This window comes from Petaurus breviceps, unplaced genomic scaffold (genome assembly GCF_028583685.1).
Source record: "Petaurus breviceps papuanus isolate PSGF00001 unplaced genomic scaffold, PetGlider_PUasm1.0 188, whole genome shotgun sequence".
NCBI lineage: Eukaryota > Metazoa > Chordata > Mammalia > Diprotodontia > Petauridae > Petaurus > Petaurus breviceps.
The window spans coordinates 6,729,022-6,752,011 of record NW_027185804.1 but is presented as its reverse complement, the minus strand read 5'-3'; the positions used below and the strand labels follow the sequence as shown (position 1 = coordinate 6,752,011).

General features: G+C 41.9%; 1 protein-coding gene across 5 annotated transcripts in view; it reads left to right on the top strand.

Moving 5' to 3' along the window:
* The window catches only part of GALNT18 (polypeptide N-acetylgalactosaminyltransferase 18), a 459,241-nt gene that overhangs the window by 208,138 nt on the left and 228,113 nt on the right, over positions 1-22,990 (top strand). For all 5 annotated transcript variants that reach the window (XM_069091223.1, XM_069091225.1, XM_069091221.1 and 2 more), the window contains exon 2: positions 17,867-18,059. In XM_069091223.1, coding sequence (XP_068947324.1) covers positions 17,867-18,059 — 193 coding nt within the window. The remainder of the gene's footprint in view (positions 1-17,866; positions 18,060-22,990) is intronic.

Sequence of the window (22,990 nt, the reverse complement as noted above, 5' to 3'; positions counted from 1 at the left end):
TTTTCCTGTTTCCCAAATGAGCTTTGTAGGCCAAGATGCTATCTTATCTAATAGTAACAAAAGTAATAACATTTATACAGTATTTTCAATGTTTACAAAATGCTTTCCACACCTCTGTCTGGTGGTAGTAGATAGTGCAAATTCTTCCATTTAATAAATGAAGAAACAGGTTTTGAGGGGGTGAAGTAATTATCCTGAATTTATTAAGTCCTTTAATTAATTAATCTATTATATTTATTCATTTTATTTAGTATATCATTAAGTACATTTCAATATATAATTGAAAGATATGTTTAATTATAATTAACATTAATTAATAGATTCCATCTATTTAAAAGTATCAGAACTGGGATTTGAACCCAAGTCTCCTGACTTGGAGTCCCATTATCTTCCTACATTATAGATCATATGAGAGCTGAATCTGTCATTGATTTTGTATGCCACATAGAATATAGGTTTAGGGTCCTGGTCTGATCAGCTGCTTTTACAGATGAAGGTCTAAGGCTAAGAAGATCCAGGCTACTTGCCCAAGGTTTTCTTTTTCTTTATTATGTAAGTAGCAAATAACAACAACTAACATATCATTTAAAGTTTACAGAACATTTTACAGGGATTATCTCATTTACCTGAACTGGGATCTTGACACAAGCCCTCTGACCCCAAAACCGAGCCTCTCTCCACTTCACCATGTCTCTGCTTAATGTTTCTGTCTTTATCCAAATTTCTAGACATTGACTCAGTCGATGCATTTATTGTGCTCCTACTATGGAAGCACTGTGCTAATTGCTTGCAAATAAGAGCAAAAAAAAAAAAAAAGAACCTGTGCCCTCAAGGAGCTTATATTCCAACACAGCAGATAATAAATAAAAGGGAGCAGAAAAGCAGGAATGTCAGGGATAGGATATGGTATAAAAATCCAGAAACTCAGAAACAGAGCTGGGAGAGGAATGAAAGATGATTGGCCTGCCACCCTCCCTCAAAATGGAGGTTCCAGAAGGAATTCACCAATTGGAGAAGGGGTCTCTGGGTCAAAGAGATATTCCAGGATGAGAAGTTCTTCACGAATTGTCTATGGGGCACAGAAACACAGTCATATAGAGGTGGAGGCTGGCATAAAATGAAGAAGCCCAGGTCAAAGCCTCTGCAAGTCTAGAGACTTTGGAGGGAAGAGCTTCTGGCAAATCTACAGAGAAAACTCAGGATTCTTCACCCTGACCTACCTTAGACTCCCTTTGTATTGTATTATTAAAAACAATAATAATAAGATGAGGTGTAGTTATTTGGGCAAAGAGAAATATTAAGCATAACATAATCCATTATGGCATACAATGAATATATGTACCACAGTGAACAAGAAGAGATTCTGCAAACTGCGAAATGTTAGGGAATACAGATAAACAGCAGGGAATATGGAGTAGTGCATAGAGTGCTGGGGTTGGAATCAAGAAGACATGAGTTCAAATTCATCCTGTAACATCTACTAGTTGAGGACTGAAGCACATCACAATCTTTTTTTTTTCTTTGTGAGGGCAATTAGAGTTAGGTGATTTGCCCAAGGTCACATGGCTAGTTTCTGTGTTGTGTCTGAGGCCAGATTTGAACTCAGGTCCTCCTGACTACAGCGCCGGTGCTCTATTCACTGAGCCACCTAGCTGCCCCTAACCTTTTTTTTAAAGCTCTAGCAGTTTCCAAGAACTTTATCTACTCTCTGAATTGGTAGAGAGAATTCCCTGCTGGGGAATTCTCTACTGAGGAAATACAATCTAGTAAACATTTACCAAGTGCATAGTATATGGGAGCTCTGTGCTAGGTATTGGGGATGGAAATAGGAAACTCAAAGCAATCTTTGCCCTCAAAGAGCTTACATACTCTGGACAGGGAGGGATAACATATTTCCTCACATACAAGGCTTTCATTCCTGTACCAAGACAAGGATTCTTTTTATTATCAATTCATATTATTATCAATAATCATTGAAAAATGGATGTTTTTCCACTAGCCTTATCAATATGCTAGTAATATTTTACAGTTTTAATTACTGTTATTAACAATAATAATGACCTAGGTCCTGTCCAGCTTCCTTCAGCTGTGCACCTGTGGGGGCCAGGAGAGCTCAGCAACTTGAATGTCAACAAGGTAGTTTCATTCAGTTCATTCCAGGAAACTGATGTATGGAAACACTGTGCTTTATGTGTGAACAGTTGAGGTGTATATTTAGAAACTCCGGCATCGAGCTCCAGACTGTCAGCACTCTTTAAAAAAAATGATGGCATGCTCTATGGAGTTCATTATATCTCGTTGGCAGAATCTGAGGTTCCAAGGGTTGTTTTAAAGTAGTGAATAACAGCACATATAAATCCCTGCTCTTCAGATGCATGCATTTTTCACTCCCTAAAATGAGTTCTTTACATTTTCTTTATGTAGTTGGCATGGAACATAAAAACTTAGAGTTCTTTAATCCTACCTTAACATCTTGAATATTTTTTTTATCAAAACCCCTCCCCTTTATGCTTCTGCTGTACCCCAGACTGAGACCTGACTGCTCAGGGACACCCCCTTTGAAAGTATTCCATGGATTATACCTTAAATCATAAAGTCAACACAATGCATGGACAGAGGAACGTTTGAAGGGCAATGCCATGAACAACTGCGATTGCAATCTGGCTACTGGCCAAATAGAGCCTATAAATATATGCTTAAATGGTTTATCTAAATTGGAGAACATTTAGGCAGAGGAGGGATATTTTTGGGAAAGTAAGACATTGATAGGAGTGCAACTCTCCTCTGTCCTCTCTGGAGTATGTTTTAGCTTCATCTTCCTGGTAATGGGCTTTTAGGAAGCAGCATAATGGGTCTGAGCCAGACACGCCCCCCATGGGGAATGCCGATGGGATCTGATCCCATTACAGCCTAATGACTTGTCAGACTTGGTTCTGAAGCTCGAAGTGATTTTGGAGTTCATGCTTTTCCTTGTTGGGGGTTAGTGGAGGCAGTACAGTATAAAAAAAGAAGAGAAAAGTAAAAAGGACACCAGATCCTAAGACTTGAATGGACCTTAGCCATTCAACGTTCCCATTTTACAGATGAGGAAACTGAGGCCAAGTGAGACAGTGACTTGCCCAACCAAGGTCACAAATTAATAAGTGGTAGAGCCAAGATCCAAACCCAGGTTCTCTGGCTCCAAATCTAGAGCTCTTTCCAGTGTACTACTTTGCCTCCTAGACTAGGAAGTAGAAAGACCAGGGCTCAAACCCCAGCTCTGAGACTTCTGACTGTGTGACTCTGAGTAAGTTCTCTGAGATTCAGTTTCCTCATCTGTAAAATGAGTATGACAATATTTGTGTCAACTTCACAAGGCTGGTATGAGTATCAGATGAGATCATTCCTGGAAAGTGCTCGGTGACCAGAAACTTTCTTGAGAAGACAATCGTTTGTCTTAGCAGGGAGCAGTTAATAGAAGTTTCCTGACCTATGGCAGCTGACCCATTCTAGAGGTTTGAAACTCCTGCTAAGTCTGAGCTGAGGTCTCTATTTTTATGCCTCCTGGCCTGGTTGGGAGCTATCCATGCAATGGAAAGACCTCGGCTTTGAATCCTGACTCTGTTAGTTACCACCATGGAGCCCTTGGGTAATTGGCTAAACTTTTCTGTACCCCAATTTCCTTACCTGTGAAGTGAGAAGGGTGGAAGAAATGCCCTCTGAAATTCCTTCCAGTTCTAAATCTTATGATCCATGCTTTGCAGGAAAATCCATTAAACATTCTTGTTTCTCTTGGTGACCCCTAGTGGTTGGTATGCTTGCTTAGGATGCCATGCCCTCCTTGCTTGGTTAAGTCAGATAATGAAGGAGAAGCAGAGACTCTGGAAGGTGAAACCTTCTGGACTTGGCTAGTGACCAAATACTCATGGCATTGCCTTTCAAGTGCCCCTCTGCCCACATGCAGCACTGAAGTTATACTTTAAACCTTACTTTGAAAAGTTTAATTCAGTAGGGAGTTTGGGCTCTAACTCTGTTGGGGAGGGAAGGGAGGTCTGTACCTTGCTCAGAAAAGCAGGAATGTGAATGAGAAGGAAACAGACTTTCAAGTTTGGAAAAGCAATGCCCTTCATGTGCATGTATGTGACTTTAGTAACTATAGCACTGTTTGTAAATGAAGATTCATAAAGATCTCCTAGGGCTTACATAACTCCTAGGTCTAAGTCAGTCCTGACTCTTGCCTACTCAGCTGTTAAAAACAGTCCCCACTTGCCTCTCATGAGCTGCATTTTCATCTGAAGATGTAGTAGGGAAAAGCTGGTCTGGGAGTGTGGAGACCTGAGTTGGGGATCTCTTTCACTTATAAATGTGGTAAGGTTCTTCCCCTTCTTTAGACCTATTTCTTCCTCTAGAGAACAAGTCGATGGGACTTGATCTTTCAGGTCCCTGACAGCTAATATCTTACATGGCTATTTGTTGATGATTTCTTCAGCTACCTTTAATGGTGGTGCAGGGGCGGGGCAGGGGCGGGGAATGGGGTAGGGTTGCTAGCCCTTTTCTCTGGGGCACTGCTTTCTGAAAACTTTTTTTCACCTAGATCTGCCACTAATTTTCATTCAGTATTTCATTCCACAAACTTTTTATTTTACTTGCTTACTGTGAGCAACATGGTATAGTGGATAGAAAGCCAGCCTTGAGACTAGAAAGATCTGTGTTCCAGTCCCACTTCGGATATACACTTGCTGTGTAACTCTGGGTAACTCAGTACTCTAGCCAGCTCTCTGGAAGTTGAAAAGAATATGCCAAATTATGTTTAAAGGGAGGGTTTTTTTTCACCAGGGAGATTCCCTATTCCAGTGAAATCATAGGTTCTCTCCCTCCCATTACTTTAAACAGGTCAACTGTTCATGCGTCCATGAGAACTTTCCATGCCTTGGAGAGGTTATTGAAATAGGACTCAACAGACCTTGGTTTGAGTCTTTGTTTTGAGTCTGGAATCTGCTGTTCAATCCACTGTGTTACCTTGCACAAATTGCTTTACTTCTTTAGGGCTTCTTTCCCTTTTATAAAATGAGAGGTCACTAAAGGAGGCTGGATGGACATATGTCAAAGATGTTATAAGAGAGAGGCTTCTGGGGGCAGATAAGTGGCACAGTGAATAGAGCACTGGCCCTAGAGTTAGGAGGACCTGAGTTCAAATCCAACCTCAGACACTTGACACACTTACTAGCCATGTAACCTTGGTCAAGTCGCTTAATCCCAATTGCTCTGCCTTCCCCCCCTCCAAAGAAAGAAAGAGAGAGAGAGAGAGAGAGAGGCTTCCAAAAATAATAAAAAAAGAGAGGGGTTTCCATGCTCTCAGGAAGAGAAGGGAGAGAGGTCCCTTCCAACTCTGAAATAACAGGATTCTTCAGTTATGTGATCTCTAAGGTTTCTTCTAGCTCTGACATTCTATAATTCTGTGAACTAAAGCAATTCCCCTAACCTCTTCAAACTTCAGTTTTCCTCATCTGTGAAATGGGTTCTACTTTATGTAATAGTTTATTCTAGGGAAAGAAATAGGGAAGGCACTTAAAACACTTCAGAAATTGAGAAACTCATTTAGAAATTAGAGTTCTAGATGGATTAAATGTTAAATAGCCAATTATGGTTGATAATAAATCCCAAAGTGGAATTTTGTAGGGGTGGTTTTTTCTTTTCTTTCATTATTTGAAATGCATTATTAGGTGCTATATTTTGGAAGAAAAGTCTAATTGAATGTCCAGAAATGGAAATGTCTCTTGTCAGCTTTCAATAGGCTCCTGCTGACTGGCGTCTGCCTGTCAGTCTCCTGCAGAGCATTAACTCAGCCCATTACTTCACAGCCGAAAGAGTTGTGGATGAGAACCTTTCTCAACAAATAGATTTAGAGAGCACAAGAAATGCCCATTACCTAAGCCCAATTTCTGTCCAGCTTGTTAATTGGAGAGGGGATAATAATTAAATGTTTGTGGGCCCCAGTTTCTGGTCTTTTATGCACATATTGTGGAAAAAATACTGTCCCTGGAGTCAAAGGATCTGATTGACAAGCCCTGATATAAGTCCCTGAACCTCACTGAGGTTAAGTTTCTTCATCTATAAAATGAAGGGATTGGACTAGATGACCTCTGGTGTTCCTTCTAGCTCCAGAGTTATGAGTCTATGATTTTGTGCATTTGCTTGTTTTCCAACAGCAAGAAAGGAGAGAGGGAGGAAGGGAGAGGGAAGGAAGGAAAGAAGGAAGGAAGGAAGGAAGGAAGGAAGGAAGAAAGGAAGGAAGGAAGGAAGGAAGGAAGGAAGGAAAGAAGGACAGAAAGAAGGAAGGTAGGAAGGAAGGAAAGAAGGAAGGACTATTTAAGCACCTGCCATGTACCAGATACTTTCTAAATGTTATCTCATTTGATTCTCACAAGGATTCTGGGAAGATTGATGGTATTATCCCCAGTTTACAATGAGGAAACCGAAGGAACAAAGGTTAAATGATTCATCCACAATCACACAGGTAGTAGGTGTTTGGAGCAGAATTTGAATTCAGATCTTCCTTACCACAAGCTCTATCCATTTAGACACCAAAAGAAAGAATACTTGGAATCAAAAGACCTGGGTTCTAGTCCTAATTCTCCCATTGACTCACTGCAGGACCTTGGACAACTCCTTTGCTCTTTCCAGGCCTCCTTGGTGGGGGTGGATTCATGCTTTGATGCCCTCTAGACAGCTCCAACAGAGGACTCCACACTGGAGTTTGCTCCTGCCTGGACCTACTCCCTCAATGTCCTATCTGTAGGGCTATTGCCATGTTTTCCACCCTAGCTCTGCTTTCTCTCCTTTTCTTTTTGGCTGCTAAAAATGTCATCCAAGCTCATGAATAACCCTCTTATCTATCTGAATTATTTTTATTTCTCTCCTGAGACTGGGGGTAATGAGGATGGTGATGCAGTGTTCGGACACCCTGAGCCTGAGCTTTACCAGACTCTTGGGGAGAGAAAAACGGCAGTTACCCAGAAACTTGAGCTCTCATTTTGTCTATGAATCATCATCACCACCACCCCAGGACTATGGGAGGAAATAATAATAATAATTCAAAAAGATAACAGAGCTCTGTGTGGGCACCATAATCATAATTATGAGAATAATGAAAATGGTTCACTTTGACACAGGGTTACAGGGTTTGCAAAGCACTTGAAAGTCTGCAAATCACTTTAGGGGCATTTTCTCATTTGAATGGTGGATGGCATCCCCCCAGGGGGCTAGTATGTCTGCTCTGGGAACTCTTCCTTCTGAGGAGTGAGCCTGCTCAATTTGTTATGGAGTTTTTGTTCAGTAGTTTTTGAGTGATGTCCGACTCTTTGTGACCCCATTTGGGGTTTTCTAGGCAAAGGTACTGGAATGGTTTGCCATTTTCTTCTACAGCTTATTTTATAGATGAGGAAACTAATCAGACTTAAGTGACTTGCCCAGGGTCACACAGCTGGTAAGTGTCTGAGAGCAGATTTGAACACATGAAGGTGACTTGGCACTCTATTCACTATGCTCAGTTCTTCAATTAGTCTCATCTCTCTTCTACCACCACCTTTTCTACCCTTCTATTCCCTGTTTCTTTCATGGCCCCTCTCTTTGGTTCCAGAGCCAAGTTGAGACTGGAAAGATGCCCATATAAGGAGCTGGAGGTGTGAAGGTGGCTTCTTTCTGTCTGCTCAACCAGTTGCAGGCTTCTCCCTGGGACGTTCCTTCCACTGCAGCTCCTGTGGCCTCAGAGGCAGCTTGGAATCCTGGCTCTATCTCCAGATGGGCACATCTCACTCCCCTGATTAGCCAGAGCACAGTGTTATTATCCTTTCCTGTTATAGCACTTAATTGCCAAAGCCGGGCAAGCTGCTCCCGGGCTATTTTCCTACAGTATCTGAGTATTCTTCTGAAAGCCACAGGGATGTTTCTAATCCAGAATTCCCCACCCTCATTAGTGGTCTAGATGCTTTGCATCTCAAGAATATCTCTGAGACCATACTGTGGCATTTTCAGAATGTCATCTATAATTATTAAAGGGACCTTTTTTCTTTTAGAAAAAGAAAATGCACAATGAAGTGTTGGTTTTAGGGTGACTAATAAAATCCACAGCAACAGAAGCATTTGAGCTAAGGACTCTTCTTCACACTCCCAAAGATAGATAGAAAATATTTTTTATTTGTGGAGTTAGAGCTGGGGCTGGGGACTCAGCAGACCTCCACAGAAATGATCACTATTCACTGCCAGAGGCATGTGGAATTGGTGCTGTGACTTGGAGGCCATGTTTTGGGGAGGGGAGGGCAGGGTCTGACCTGGAACAATGAACCAGGCCTTTATTCCCTCCAGGCCCCTCTAGCAGGCCCCATCTTTTGAGAATAGAGGCACTAGGAGGGGAAAGATGGGCAGCTTCTTTGCCCAAATAGCTATGGGCATTGACATGGGATTGTAGACAGAGATTGAAGGAAATTTAGAGGGCAACTAATCCCTGAATTTCACAGATGGGGAAACTGAGACCTAGAGAAGTCATAGAATCAACATTCTAGAGGTAGAAAGAAATTTAGAGGCCATCTAATGTAACCCCTGTTTTCTATAGATTAAGGAAACAGATGTAGGAGAGTAAGGTCACTGATTTAGAGCTGTATGGGATCGTAGAAGATTCAGCTAATTCAATCCCCTCACTTTACTAATGAGGAAACTGAGACCTAAAGAGATGACTGGACTTCTACAATATCATTAATAATAATAATAATAATAATAACAGGAACAACAGCTAGTATTTCTCATTAATTGATATAATTAATATATTATTTAATTAATTTATTATTAAACTCTTTAAGGTTTGCAAAGCACTTTATAAATATTATCTTATTTGATCCTTACAACAACCCTGTGAGATAAGTTCTATTATTACCCCCATTTTACAGTTAAGGAAACTGAGGCAAATAGAGGTTATGTGACTTATCCAAGGTTACATAGTAAGTGTATGAGGCTGGATTTGAACTCAGGTCTTCCTGACTTTAAGTTTAGTGCTCTGTTTGAACCTGGGTCCCCTGACTCTGAATCCAGGGCTCTTTCCACTGTCCTATGATGCTTCTTCAAATCCAAGCCTTCAGATAGCTAGCTTCTACTGACCATTGGTGGTATGTTTACCACTGCTCTACACGCTTAGAGTTATGAGAGGAGATTCTATATGGGGAGTCACTGTCTTCTTTGAAGTCTGGAGGGATCCTCAATTGTTGTGAGGATCAAATGGCATAATAGTTGCAAGATGGTTTACAAGTCATAAAGCACTATGCATATGCCATCATCATTGGGGCAGTTAAGGGTACAATGAATAGAGAACCAAACCTGAAGTCAGGAAGACTCATCTTACTGAGTTCAAATCTGGCTTTAGACACTTACTAGCTCTTTGACCTTGGGTGAGTTGCCTCAGTTTCCTCATCTATAAAATGAGCTGGAGAAGGAAATGACAAACCACTCTATTATCTTTGCCAAGAAAACCCCAAATGGGGTCATGAAAAGTTGGACACAACTGAATAATAACAACAAAAATCATCGTGATTACTATTATTATTATTGATATTATTATTAATGAGGCCCCAACTGATCCTTAGAAAATAAGTGTAAGATAAGGCAGAAGATGTGCAATCTCTGCCCTTTAGGAGAAGGTGATATGACTGCAGGGGCCATGAATTCATATGGAATAATTACTGGGGGAATGCAAAGCTCTGGGCTCTTTTTTTTCTTTTTTGGTTATAGGAATTCTTTGGAAAATCCTAGAAGTTCAAATAATGTTTCACTGATTGAGTAATTTCTAAGACTCTTAAGTGACTCCAGGAAATGTGTTTCTCCTTGTGATCTTATTCTAGGTGTCAAGTACCAAGGGGCAGTTATGGTGGTGAGGGGCGGGGAGCAGGGACCCAGTGCAGTTCAGCCAGCTTCACTCAAAAGGGTTTGGATGGAAAATGCATAGCTTTCTGCTTGAAAAATTATTGCTTCAGAAATGGGAGGAATGTAGATGCCCATCTTTTCGGGAATTGTTAAATAAATATATGGACATAGTAGAATATCACTGTTCAATAATAAATGCAAAATAGGAAGAATTCAGAGAGACTTGGGAAGACTTTGTATGGACTGATACAGAATCAGAACAATTTACATGATGATCACAATAATGTAAAGAAAACATTGTTGGAAGTCTTCAGAACTCTGACCAATGTAGCGACCAATTAAAACTTCAAAGGACTGATTGTAGAGAGGTAGTGGTCTAAGATTTCAGAGTGGGATGAGCATTTTGAGATCAAACGTTGATGACTTAGCTTACCCGTACTTATCTGTTATAATGGAGAGCTCTGTTGGATTGGGATGGAGAAGAGTAGATTGGTAAATGTATTTTTAAAGCATTACTAAGATTTCAAAGAAAAAAATATTCTCCACCTTTTCTTAGTCCATTGCCATGTTTTCTGTCACCAAATCTTAGGATAGCAGCTGCATATTATGATGTTTTCCAGCCTCCACAGACCATCTGTTCCAGGCTTTTGCATACCTGTGCCTAGGGAGGAAGTGATGAGATGGATGAAGCCCAGTAATGATAGATGGATGTGTATCCATGCAAGCTGCCCCTGGTGGACAAGACATCTCTCAGACCTTGCTGGCTAGAAGGAGATTTCACATCCACCTGTTGCCTGCCTCCAGGAATAATTAAATGATAAAACCCACTGAGATAACATGTGGATGAAAGAAAAAATGGAGATTTATATACGTTTTCTCTGGGAAATGTCAAGGAAGAGAAAGAAAGTCAATCTTTCTGTTGAAGTTCTGAAATGTCATCCTTCCTGTGAATCTTTCAAATACTCTTATTTCACTTCAAAGGGCTAGGTGATTAGTGTCCTTTCAGAACAATTTTCTGCTGTGAATTTGTTCTTGAAAATTAGTGCACCAAGAGATAGAGAAGCTGATATTGCTACAGGTGAGAGATAGAGGTATTTAAGGAAAGGGAAGAAAGTAAACATTACTTAAGTGCCTACTATATACTAGGCAATGTCCTAAGTGTCTTACATTCCAAATATTTGCTTCAGGCATTTGGGAAGGGGACCAAGTGACCATGCTATATGGTAGGGCTTTCTTCTATTGCCTTTCAGAAATAAATAATCTTAGATCACATTTCTATAGCCCAACATTTTTATAGAATCATTTATTTAGAGCTGGAAGAGAGCTTAGATGTTGCCTTTCCAAACTACTTCTTTTATAGATGAAGAATTAAGGTCCAGAGTGATTATTGATTTGCCTAAGGTCACACAAGTATTAAGTGTCAGAAGCAAGATTTGAACCTAGGTCTTCTGACTCTGAATCAAGAACACTTTACTGTACCATACTGACTTGTGATGTAGTATAAGCATTGTTACCTCCTTTTACAAAGGAAGAAACAGAGAAAGAGAGAGAGAGAGACAGACAGACAGACAGACAGACAGAGACAGAGAGACAGAGAAACAGAGAGAGAGAGAGACAGAGAGACAGAGAGAGACAGAGACAGACAGACAGACAGACAGAGAGACAGAGAAACAGAGAGAGAGAGACAGAGAGACAGAGAGAGAGAGAGAGACAGAGAGAGAGACAGAGAGAGAGAGACAGAGACAGAGAGAGAGAGAGAAACAGAGAGAGAGAGAGAGAGACAGAGACAGAGACAGAGAGACAGAGAGAATGATTTTGCCAGAATAGTGGCTGGCTGGAGTCACATCACTTGTAAGTTATGGAGCCATGAACCAAACCTTGATCTCATGACTACATTCCAAGACTAAGGCTCTTTTCATTGCTTCACCTTCTCCTGACTCTGGCCTGGTACTGAGGCTGGCTGGCATTTTGTGTTGCCCTGAAGTGATCTTAGATCATGTCTCTGATGAGATTTTCTGACATCAAAGTCTTGGTGTTGGTCAAGAAGAGATTTGTCTTCTATTACTAGAGCCTCTTGTATCTGGTATCACTAAGAAGGTGAGAGCTAAGCATCATCTTGGTCCACAGAGAGAGTTCTTACCCTAGCCCAAAGCCCTTTCCAGGCTAAAATAGAGCCCAAAGGAAGGAGACTGGTAGAAGGGGAGTGGATTGAAAACAATGTGAAGAAGTTTCTGAGTCACTTCCAAATTCTTGTCTGTCCCAAGGTTTTCTGTCAGATCCACTAAAAACCGTGCTCTGGGAGATGATGTTTTCCCCAGATTTCATACTCTTCTGGGTTTACAAGATGAAAGAAGATTTCAGGCTCTTGAATAGCTTCCCTCAGCTGTAAAAATTTCACTTCAAATGTACAAGAAATAAAATCTTAGCACTTCAGAAAAGTAGGACTCTGTAGAGCTTGTTCTTCAAACATAAACCAACATATTAAATTATTCAGATGATCATATATTGTATATCTCAAAATAAGTGAGGAGATGATAAGATGCCTTTGGTGAATCCAAGATGGCAGGCTTGAATGAATGACATCCAAAAGAGCTAATGAATGTGACTGCTGAGTTACTGGTAGATGTGATTGCTGACCTACCGTCTGTGTTCTGGGAGGAATTGTAGAGAGTGAAAAGAACACATTTTGTCTTGACTTCCCAAAAGGGAAAGAAGTTGGAATCTTCAGAAAATAAGTTGATGAGCTTGAAGATTATTAAATGGACAGTTGAAGATGAATGAAAAAGGATAAGATGATCACTAAGTGCCAGCATGAGCTTATCAAGAACAAGTCATGCTAGACCAATTCAATTCTATTTTCAGACTAGTAGAGAAATGCTGTGGCCATAGTATATCCCTGGATTTTAGCAAAATATTTGATAAGGTCTTCCCCCACCCCATTCCACTGCCATATCTTGGTGGACAAGATGGAAAGATGAGGATTGGACAATAATAGATACTTGAAATGATTTGGGATTGGTTAATGGATGATATTCAACCAATCAGTGGTGATTAAATGCTTTTATTGTATTGAGGCCCAACTGGAGATCTCTAGTGTTGTGCCTCAGGTATATGTTGATGGTCTTATTTGGTTTATCTTTTTTGTTGTCTAATCAGTTATTTGGATGAAGACATAGATGATATTCTTATCAAATTTATGGAATAGGAAGCTAGAAAGAAAGAATATGAAAGTTAAAGTGAGAATGAGGAAGAGAGAAAGGAGAGATAGAAGGCAAAGATGGAGAAATGATGGAAACAGTAGGGAGAAGAAAAAGGGAAGAGACATGAAAGAAGAGAGAAGAAAATAAGAGAAGAGAAGGAGAAAAATTGAGATATATGAGAGAAAATAGAAAGAAGAGAAAGGAAAGTATTAAGAAGAGAGAGGGAATCTGGGCTCAGACACTAGCACCCACCCAGAAACACCTGGCCATGTAACCTTGAGCAAGTTATTTAACCCCAATTGCTTAAAAAAAAAGAGAGAGGGAGAAATGATAAGGAGGGAAATAAATACAAAATAAAAGAAAAAAAGAGGAGAAAGAGAAGAAACAAAACAAAGGAAAGGTTGAAAGGCAGAAAGGGAGGAAAAAGGATAAGGGGAAAAAGAAGAGAGAGAAATGAAGGTAAAATAGAAGAGAGAAAATAAAGAGGGAAAGACTGAGAAGAGAGATGATAATTAGAAAGAAGAAAGACTGAAAACAGAAGAAAGAAAAGATAAGAGAGACAAAGAAGAATGACACAGGAGAGAGAAAAAAATGGAGACAGGGAGAAAGATGAGAAAATAGAAGAGGGGAAAATGGTAGAGAGAGGAGTAGAGACAAGAGAGAAGAAAGAGGAAAGAGAAAAGAGACCATCAGAAATAAAGGGAAGGTGAGATAAAAGTCACAAAGTTACTTCTCCTCCCCCAGGTTGCCCTTACTGTGCTCATCTGTTTGCTCATTTCTTAGTTTAAGAAATTCAGAAAAGAGGCATACCACATAAAGTTTGTAAATAACTTGAGCAGGATCAGACTGACCATGGTTCACATAGTGTGTGAAACTCCTCCAAAGGGCAGTGATGCCCCTTGCTTGGTGTGGGAAGAGAAAGGCTGAGTAGTTACCTTCAAGAGAATGGGTGCCTTGGGCAACATGAGCTCCTGGGCATTGGGACATGAGACAGGACCCCTGGAAGGAAGGCAGGAGAGATTGAGTAGTGTCAATGTTGCTGCCTTTACAATTTGCTTGTGAAACATATCCATGTATAGCTGAAACCAGGGACTCTTAAAGGACCCCTTCGCCCTTTGGGCATTCTAGTGAAGCCAATAAACCCCTTCTCAGAATCATGACTAAAAATAACTGAAGAAATGCCAAATTTCAGTAAGGGTTAATGAATCTCAGGTTCTACTCTCTAACATGTATCCAGGGGTTCATGGACCAGGTGAAGCATCTGCAGCTAAGAGGGAGCTCTGAGCCCCAACTTTAGCCCCAATAAAACCATCCAGTGATTTTCCACACATTGTGGGCCTGTGGCCCGGGAGCCTGCCACCCTTGTCTTGTTAGGACTTCTCCTACTTCATTGGGGATTTAGCAGATCTTCTTTGATCCTTGAAGCAGAATGGACATGACTCTGGCAAAGCAGTGGGCTAATTATAGGCAGCTGAGTGCTTTCAACTTGGAGCACAGCCAGCATCTACCTCCCATTGGTGTTGGGGGTGAGGAGAGAAGCAGAGCAATGAAGTGGGGTAGGGGGTGTGAACAAGGGCCAGAAGAAGGTAACAGCTTAATCTTCTCCATTTGTTTATAGTAGATGAGAAGAGGCTCCTGGACAGGGCTGGGGTACCCTCATTCTGAGCCTGAGAGGCAGTGAGTACCAGAGCTGAAGCTGTTGTGCCTAGACCCTCTTGGAAGGAAGGGGAAAGGGGGGCAGAGACTGAGCTGGGCTAGCCTGGCAACACTTTTAGATTCTTAGGGGTTGACTTTGATACTTATTTCTCAACATTGCAGTGCAGGCAAGGCAGGAAGATGAAGGAAAATACTGGCTTTGGAGTCAGGAAGCCTGAATTCAAATCTAGATTCTATTACTTGATTCAGTCATTTTTCAGTCATGTCCCCATTTAGGGTTTTCTTGGCAAAGATAGTGGCATTGTTTGCCATTTCCATTCTCCAGCTCATTTTACAGGTGAGGAAACTAAGGCAAACAGGGTTGAGTGATTTTCCCAGGGTCACACAGCTAATAAGTGTCTGAGGCTGGATTTGAACTCAGGAAGATGAGTCTTCCTAACTCCAGAACTGTGCTCTAGCCTAGCTCTCATCGGTAGGCAGCACAATGGTTTTGGAGTTGGGGGAACTGGATTCAGATATGTTTCCTCAGTTGTTAAATGAGAGGTTTGGTCTGAGGACTTTGAGGCCTCTCCTAGCTGTAATTCTAATCTGTGATTCTCAGGTGGTTGTAAACCTGCCTTTGGGGAGTCTTGAGGGTGGGGGTGAGAGGACTTCTGATCACATATTTACATCTGTGTGAACAAGCATGAGTCTCTCCCTGATGAGGGCTTGAGGCCTCAGTTCATTAATCAAGGGATGATGGGGGGAGGGGGGCAAAGGTTGGCAGACAATAAGAGAGCTTCACAAACAAAATGAAAACCTACCTTTTGTCATTAAAAGTGTGGGAGGGAATGTGAAGAGGAGGAAGAACATTTTCTCTGGAGCAAAATAGTCATGGGACTGTCCTTATGTCTGGCTGAGGAACACAATACTTGACTGAAAAGTATGGCCTCTCTCTTTTTAGTTAGGATCATGGATTCGGAGCTGAAAGGGAGAACAGAGGCCCAGGACAGTTAAGGGACTTAGCCAGAGTCACAGAGCTAGTAAGAGTGTGCCAGGGTCGGTGGGTGGGGTAGCAGCTTCCACCCCAGGCCTTCTGGGAGTCCGAATCAAATCTTCCACACTACATTTTGAGTCAACACCCAAAGAGTCCATGCAATGCCGAAGACACTTCTGCACTTGTCCAGCACATCTGATGGAGTAGGCATGGGGAAGGGAAGCTGTGCCTTTTGGTATAAACATGTTAATCCTCAAATCCCATTCTGATCTTTTAAAGTGTCAATGTTTCTGCTGTTGTAAGCTCCTCAGTCTGGAATAAAGAGGCCAAGCCCTGCCAGCTGTTGCCCTCTCCCTAACCCAGCCATCGATTACTCCAGATGGATTTCCTGGGTGTCAATGGTATTTCCTGTTGCCTGCCCTTCCTCTTCTTGTCTTCCTCCCCACCCCCAAAAGGCATTCATAAAGAGCCTCTCTGATCCCAAAATAGGAGCCAAGGAAATACTTGCTAAGTGAATGTGCGATGGTAGCACAAACTCAGAAACTGGAAGGAACCCTGGAGAGTGTCAGCTCCAACCTCCTAATTTTCTAAAAGAGTCTGAGAGAGAGGGGAAGTGCCCACACCCTGAGGTCATAGAGAAGGCTAGGGCAGGGCCACAAGGAAATCATAATTTAAAGTAAACTCAGGCTAGCTATTCCAATCCTGAGAAGATGATCTTGCAAATACTGAACGTAAAATCAGAAGTGGTTGTTGTTCAGTGATTTCTCAGTCATGCATGACTCTTCATGACCCTGTTTGGGGTTTTCTTGGCAAAGATACTGGGATGGTTTTGCCATTTCCTTCTCCAGATCATTTTACAGGTGAGGAAACTGAGGCAAACAGGGTTAAGTGACTTGCCCAGGGTCACACATATTTGAACTCAGGAAGATGAGCCTCCCTGACTCCAGGATCAATGTCCTATCCACTGCAAGACCTAGCTGACCCAAATCAAAGGGCCAGGGTTCAAATTTCACCTATGATGCTTAATACCTATGTGTCCTTGGACAAGTCTTTTAACCTCTAGGGACCAAAGTTTCCTTATCTGTTAAATTAGGAGGCTAGGTTAGTCCCTTCTGGTTCCAAAGCTGTGATCTTATGAATTCTCAATGATACTCAAAGAGATCCCAGAGAAACCTTTCCTACTTTGACTCCAATCTCACTACATTGGGATTTGAAATAATTCAGATTCTTACTGAATAAAAGGTTGGAAACTACCTGGGGCAGTGGGGGTGAGTCAGTCAAGATTTTAATACATTTACGATACATTATTATATAATGCAGGCCTATTGTGAATCATTATTTTTTCATTGCCTGACCTCATTCCACTTGCTAATACCCACTTTTGTATTCAAAAGCAATGAAACTTTTCTTTTAAATATTGTATGACTTGGCTCACTAATTGGGATTTTCATAATTCTCTCCCCCATTCCAAAAGAATGAGTCATCAATTTTCAGGACTGGAAGGGACTTAAGGAAGCATCCAATCAACTCTCATTTTATAGATGAGGAAACTGAGTTGCATAGAGGCTATAGGATTTGCCTAGGACTTCACAGCTAAACAGTGAGTCCCCATCCAATACTTGGTCCATTATACCATATGGTTTCTTAGGTATTACTAACATACATACCCACACACATATGCACATATACACATTTGTGTGTGTGTGTGTGTTCCTTAACACCTGTAGCTAAGTGAGGATTGTGTACAGGGATGGGTATGTGTTATTGGGTGGAGTTGTCTTGGTCAGGAATGTCTGAGTACGTGTGTCTTGGGCTATAATGGAAGGACTAGTGATTACTTGTAGTCTTGGTACTCTGACCCCTTGGGAGTATTCACCCCTGACCAGACAAGCTGTGTTCTTATTTTCCTCTATTTAAATATCAGAGTTAGTGTTAGATTCCTGCTGGATCTGAGCTGGGCAGTGGAGGGGTGACTTTGGATGGGAGGTACCTGGAGGAAGAGGGCTTGGCTCTGCCTGAGGCTTTATACCAGAGATAGGGGAATATTTGAAGTCTCTGGGCACTGATTATCTGAAGGATCCTTGCCTACCTCCTGGTGAAACAACTTCTGATCTCGTGCATCCCTTTGTCCTTTGTATCTTTTCAGAAGCCCCTGCCAAACCTGAAGAGAGTGCTGCTGAGGCCTTCACAGACTCATCCCTCTTTGCCCACTGGGGCCAGGACCTCAGCCCTGAGAGCAGGCGCATCGCCCTGAAGCAGTTCCAATACTACGGCTACAATGCTTACCTCAGTGACCGCCTGCCCCTGGATAGGCCCCTGCCTGACCTCCGTCCCAATGGGTGAGCACAGCCAATGACCTGGGCATGTGGGCAAATGCACCTTGGACAAGCTCCACAGTCCACATGGCATCATTTTCCTGATGTCACAGTGCTCTTTGAGAGCAAATGACAAACCCCAATAATCCACAGTGGTCCCGAGCTCTTGAGGATTTAAGATCTTGGGGGGAGGGGGCCACACTTAGAGATGATCTATTCCAATCTCTGTAGTTTACTAATAGGAAAACTGAGTCCTAGAGAGGGGGAGAGGCTTGCTAAAGGCCGGACCAAATGTTCTGTTGTTGTCGTTTATCTTTTGATCTGGCAGAGCTTAGATTAGAACCAAGGACCTCAGTCAGAACTCTTACCTTATGTGTCTGCCTGTGTTGAGAAACATGGCTGCTCAACGACATGAAGATTGAGAGTCAGAACTCTGGAGTCCCCTTCCTGTCCCTCCATTGATGCTTCTCAGTTCTGCCTTAGGTATCCACCTGGCCCCCACCCCTTTAGCCTCAGTGTTCCCATCTGCAAAAGTAGAAAGTGCCTTTTTTTCCTCCCCGAGTCCCATAAAGAGTTTTTGAGGATTGATGACTTAATTTGCATCTCCAAGACTCTCAAATCCTCTGCAGTTAAAGTACTGCTCCTGTGAATATGTCATTTTAACCCAATTAGTTGTATTTTTATGAATTCTCATCTTTCCTGTAAATTAATTTTATAAATGACATGAATCTTCTTGGACTAAAAAGTCCATTATACCCAGCAGAGAAGAATGTCTGTACCTCTCTTTATCATGGAAGGATGTTCCTCTAAGGTTAGGTTAGGATGGGTATTGCTCCTAATTATGTAAAAAAAATGAGAAGCCATTCCACAGCTGAGAAAGCCTTATTACTTCAGGTCACTTCTTTATTCTTCCCTTTGACCTACCTTCCTTTATTTCTTCCTTTCTTCCTTCTTTCTTTCCTTCCTTCCCCTCCCTCCCTTCCTTCCTCTACTCCTTCCATTTTTTCTTTCTTCTTTTCTTTAGACTCCTTTCCTCTCTTCATCTTTCCCTTCCTTTCCTGCCTTTCATCCCTTCCTTTCCTCCCCCTCTTTTCCTCCTTCCCTTTTTGTCTTCTTTCCCTTCCTTCCTTTTATTTCTTTCCTTCCTTCCCTGCCATCCTTCCTTTACTAGCTTCCTTCTTCCCTCCTTTCTTTCCCCCTCTTCATTTCTTCCTCCCTTCCCTTTTTTCTCTTCATCCTTTTTCTCCATTTTTTCCTTTCCTACCTTCCTTCTTTCCTTGACCCCTTTCCTTTTATCCTTCCCTTCCACATCCCTCCCCTTCTCCTTTTTTTCCTTTTTTCTTCTTTTAAATCAAAGCTGTAAATCACGAATCAGTTTGTGCCTGAAATTTGCAAGAGCAACCTGGACACCCTTCCTAAAAGTCCAGTTGTCCCCAGGCTGCTTGTAAGGCATGCCTGTTCTTCACGAGCTTATAAGGACAACAGCAGGTCCTGATCAGGGCTAACCAATCTAAATAACAAACAGCCATTGCCAGATCTAGGAATCTCAGTGAGGGCATAAGCCACTCAGCACAGGGGCCCAAGACCAGGTGGGCTCCAAGACACTGAGAGCTGCCTTCTTCCTTTGCCCAGTAGGCTGTCTCTTCCACAGGACAGTGTCAGTACTGGTCTTAAACAGTGCATAGTATCACAATGTATTAAATTCTCCACATCTGAGGCCGGAAGAGAAGTGCTTTTGCCTTGAAAGAAGAGCACAGAACCTGAAACCTGTTGCATGAAAATGAATAATAATAATACCTGTTGCATGAAAATTAACAGTCTGGGACATTGTTCCTTACCCTCTTCTCCTGGACACTTTCATCTCTCTGGGATTTCATGATGCCATCCTCCTCCTACTTACCTGATCATATTTTCCCAGACTCCTTTGCTAAATCTTTATCTAGCTCACCCTGGCTAACTGTGGGTGTTTCCAAAGGCTCTGTTCTGGGCCCTTTTCTCTTTTCCCTTGTTTTTATTTTCCTTGGCGATCTCATCAGCTCCTAGGAATTCAGTTATCATTTCTCTGATGATGATTCTCAGATCTTCTTTTCCAGCCGTAATCTTTCTCCCAGCCTCCAGTCTTGCATCTTCAACTGCCCTTTCAGACATCTTGAATTAGATGCTGTAGACATCTTAAACTCAATGTGTCCAACATTGAGATTAGTCTCTTGCCCCCCCCCCCCCAAAGCTTCGCTCTCAAGGGCACCATCATCCTCACCCTCCACCCAGCTGGCAACCTATGTGTTATCCTCAGCTCCTCCTTCTCACCCTCTATATGCAAATTATTGCCAAATCTTGTCAATTCTAACTTCATAGCATTTATCACCAATGTACCCTTCTCTCCTCTGACACTGTTACCAGCCTGGGGCAGGTCCTCATCCCCTCAAACCTGGACCACTCAAGCAAGAGCTGGCAGTTGGTCTCTGTCTCAAGTTTCTCTCCATCCCAGTCCATCTTCCATTCAGTTTAGAAAGTGATTTTCTGAAAGTGAAATTCTGACCATCTTTGTCTCTATCTGTCTCTCCTTTCTCTTTCATATCTCCTTTTGTGTGTTCTCTCTCTCTTTCTCTGTCTCTCTGTCTCTGTCTGTCTCTTTCTTTCTCTGTCTCTGTCTCTCTTTGTTTCTCTCCCTCCATTTCTCCCTCCTTCCCTCTGTCTCTTTCTGTCTCTCTGTCACACACACACACACACACACACACACCAATTCAATAAACTTCAGTGGCTCCCTATTATATCCTGGATCAAATATAAAATCTATTTGGCTCTTAAAGTCCTTTTATAGCCTGGTCCCTTCCTATATTTTCATTTTTGTTTACCTCTTACTCCCCTCCCCAAGCTCTTCAATCCAGTGTCGTTGGTCTCCTTTCTGTCTCCTGAACAAGATACTTCCTCTCCCAACCCTGTGCATTTTCATTGGTGGTTGCCTTTACCTGGAATTCTCTCCATCCTCATCTCTGCTTTCTGGATTCCCTGGCTTCTTTCAAGTCCTCATTAAAATCCCATCATATACAAGAAGGCTTTTCTGTTACCCTTTAATGTTAGTACCTTCCCTCTGAGATAACTCCAATTAATCCATGCAGTTCTTGAAAAAAAAATAGCTGGAGGTTTCGATGTGCTGAACATTTAATTTCTGTCTGGTATCTAGGCAACTAAGTAATACAATGAATAGAGTGCTGGGCCTGGAGTCGGGAAGACCTGAGTTTAAATCTAACCTCAGACACATACTAGCCGTGTGACCCTGGGCAAGTCACTTAACCTCCATCTTCCTCAGTTTCCTCATCTGTAAAATGGGGATCATAATAGCACCTACTTCCCAGAGTTGTTATGAGGACCAAATAAGATAATATCTACAAAATGCCTTGTAGACCTACATATGCTAGCAAAAATAAGTATTAACTACTATTGATTGGCATTGGTAGAAGGAATTTCCTCCCAATCCTGATAAAATAGATCATAGTTCTGGATTCCCTTGTCGTCTTCTTCCGCACCCCACCCCCCAAAAGATTGTAAAGCAGTTTATTTGCCTTTAGACATCATGTAATGTCAGCTGTAATTATTATTCCTGCTCTGATGTTGTCCTGGTCTGATTCCTCACCATGGTGTGGAGTTGACCTTGAGTCCTTGAAAGCTCTGCCAATTGAATGCAAGCATTGCCATGTTCTACCAAGCTCTAAAGGACAGGTTCAGAGAAACAGCCAGAAGGCTGGCCGCCAGGCAATGAATTTCCACTGGCCATGGCATTTCCCAAGGTATGGAAGGGGTTTGTGATCTCTGTGGTTGGCAGAGGGCATATTGCCCACAATAGTGACATCCTGGATCCCCAAACAAACATTATTCTTATCACTATCATCATCATTGTTGTTAATGCAATTATTACTATTGTTCCGGAGATTCTCTAGCCTTTATCTGATGCTGGATAGGTGCTGACCATGCTCTCTACAATGCTTGAAATTAAAACTGAGGGAGTCATGTTTCACAAGCAATGAACATTTATTAAATGCCTTCCAAGTGTTAGATACCAAGTAAGATGCTAAGAGATACAAAGAAACAATGCCTTCCTTCAAGAAGCTTACACTCTTTCAGAGGAGACAAGGTTTTGTTGTTACTCAGCCTCGTTCAACTTCTTGTAACCCCATTTGGGGTTTTCTTGGCAAAGATACAACAATGGCTTTCCATTTCCTTCTCCAGCTCATTTTACAGATGAGGAAACTGAGGCAAACAGGATTAAGTGACTTGCTCAGAGTCACACAGTTAGCAAGTTTCTGAAGTCATATTTGAACTCAGGAAAATGAGTCTTCCTGATTCTAGACCTGGTGCTCTATCCACTGAACCACACAGCTGCCTGTAGAGGAGACAATATAAGAACATAAAAAATCAATACATAAATATGTGATAATGTAGGTGATATGTGATATATTACATATATGCATAAATATGTGAAAATGTGATGATGTATTAGCTAGAGGGAACTTATGAAAGACCTCAGACCTTTCATATGAAAGATAAAGTTTGTGCTGAACTTTGAAGGGTAGCAGGGATTCCAAGAGGGGGAAGTGAGGAAGGACTGCATTCCAGACATGAGGCACAGCCTGAACAAAGACAATGGAGGTGGACAATGGTGTGTCCTGTGTGAGGAGCATCAGGATGGCCTCTTTGGGTTACAGAGGGCATGAAGGGGACTGAATGTATACTAACTTTTTGAGGTGGGTGGAGCCAGTTGGTGAAGGACCTTTAAGATCAAACAGGGGATTTTGCATTGGATGCTGGAGATCATAAAGGGCCAGTGGAGTTTAGGGAGCAAGGGAGTGTTATGTTCAGACTTAGACTTGGGAAAATCACTTGGGTTGCTTGCTGGACAATGGGCTTGATTGGAGAGAAATGAGGCAGAGAAAATAATTAGGAGTAATAGTCTAGGC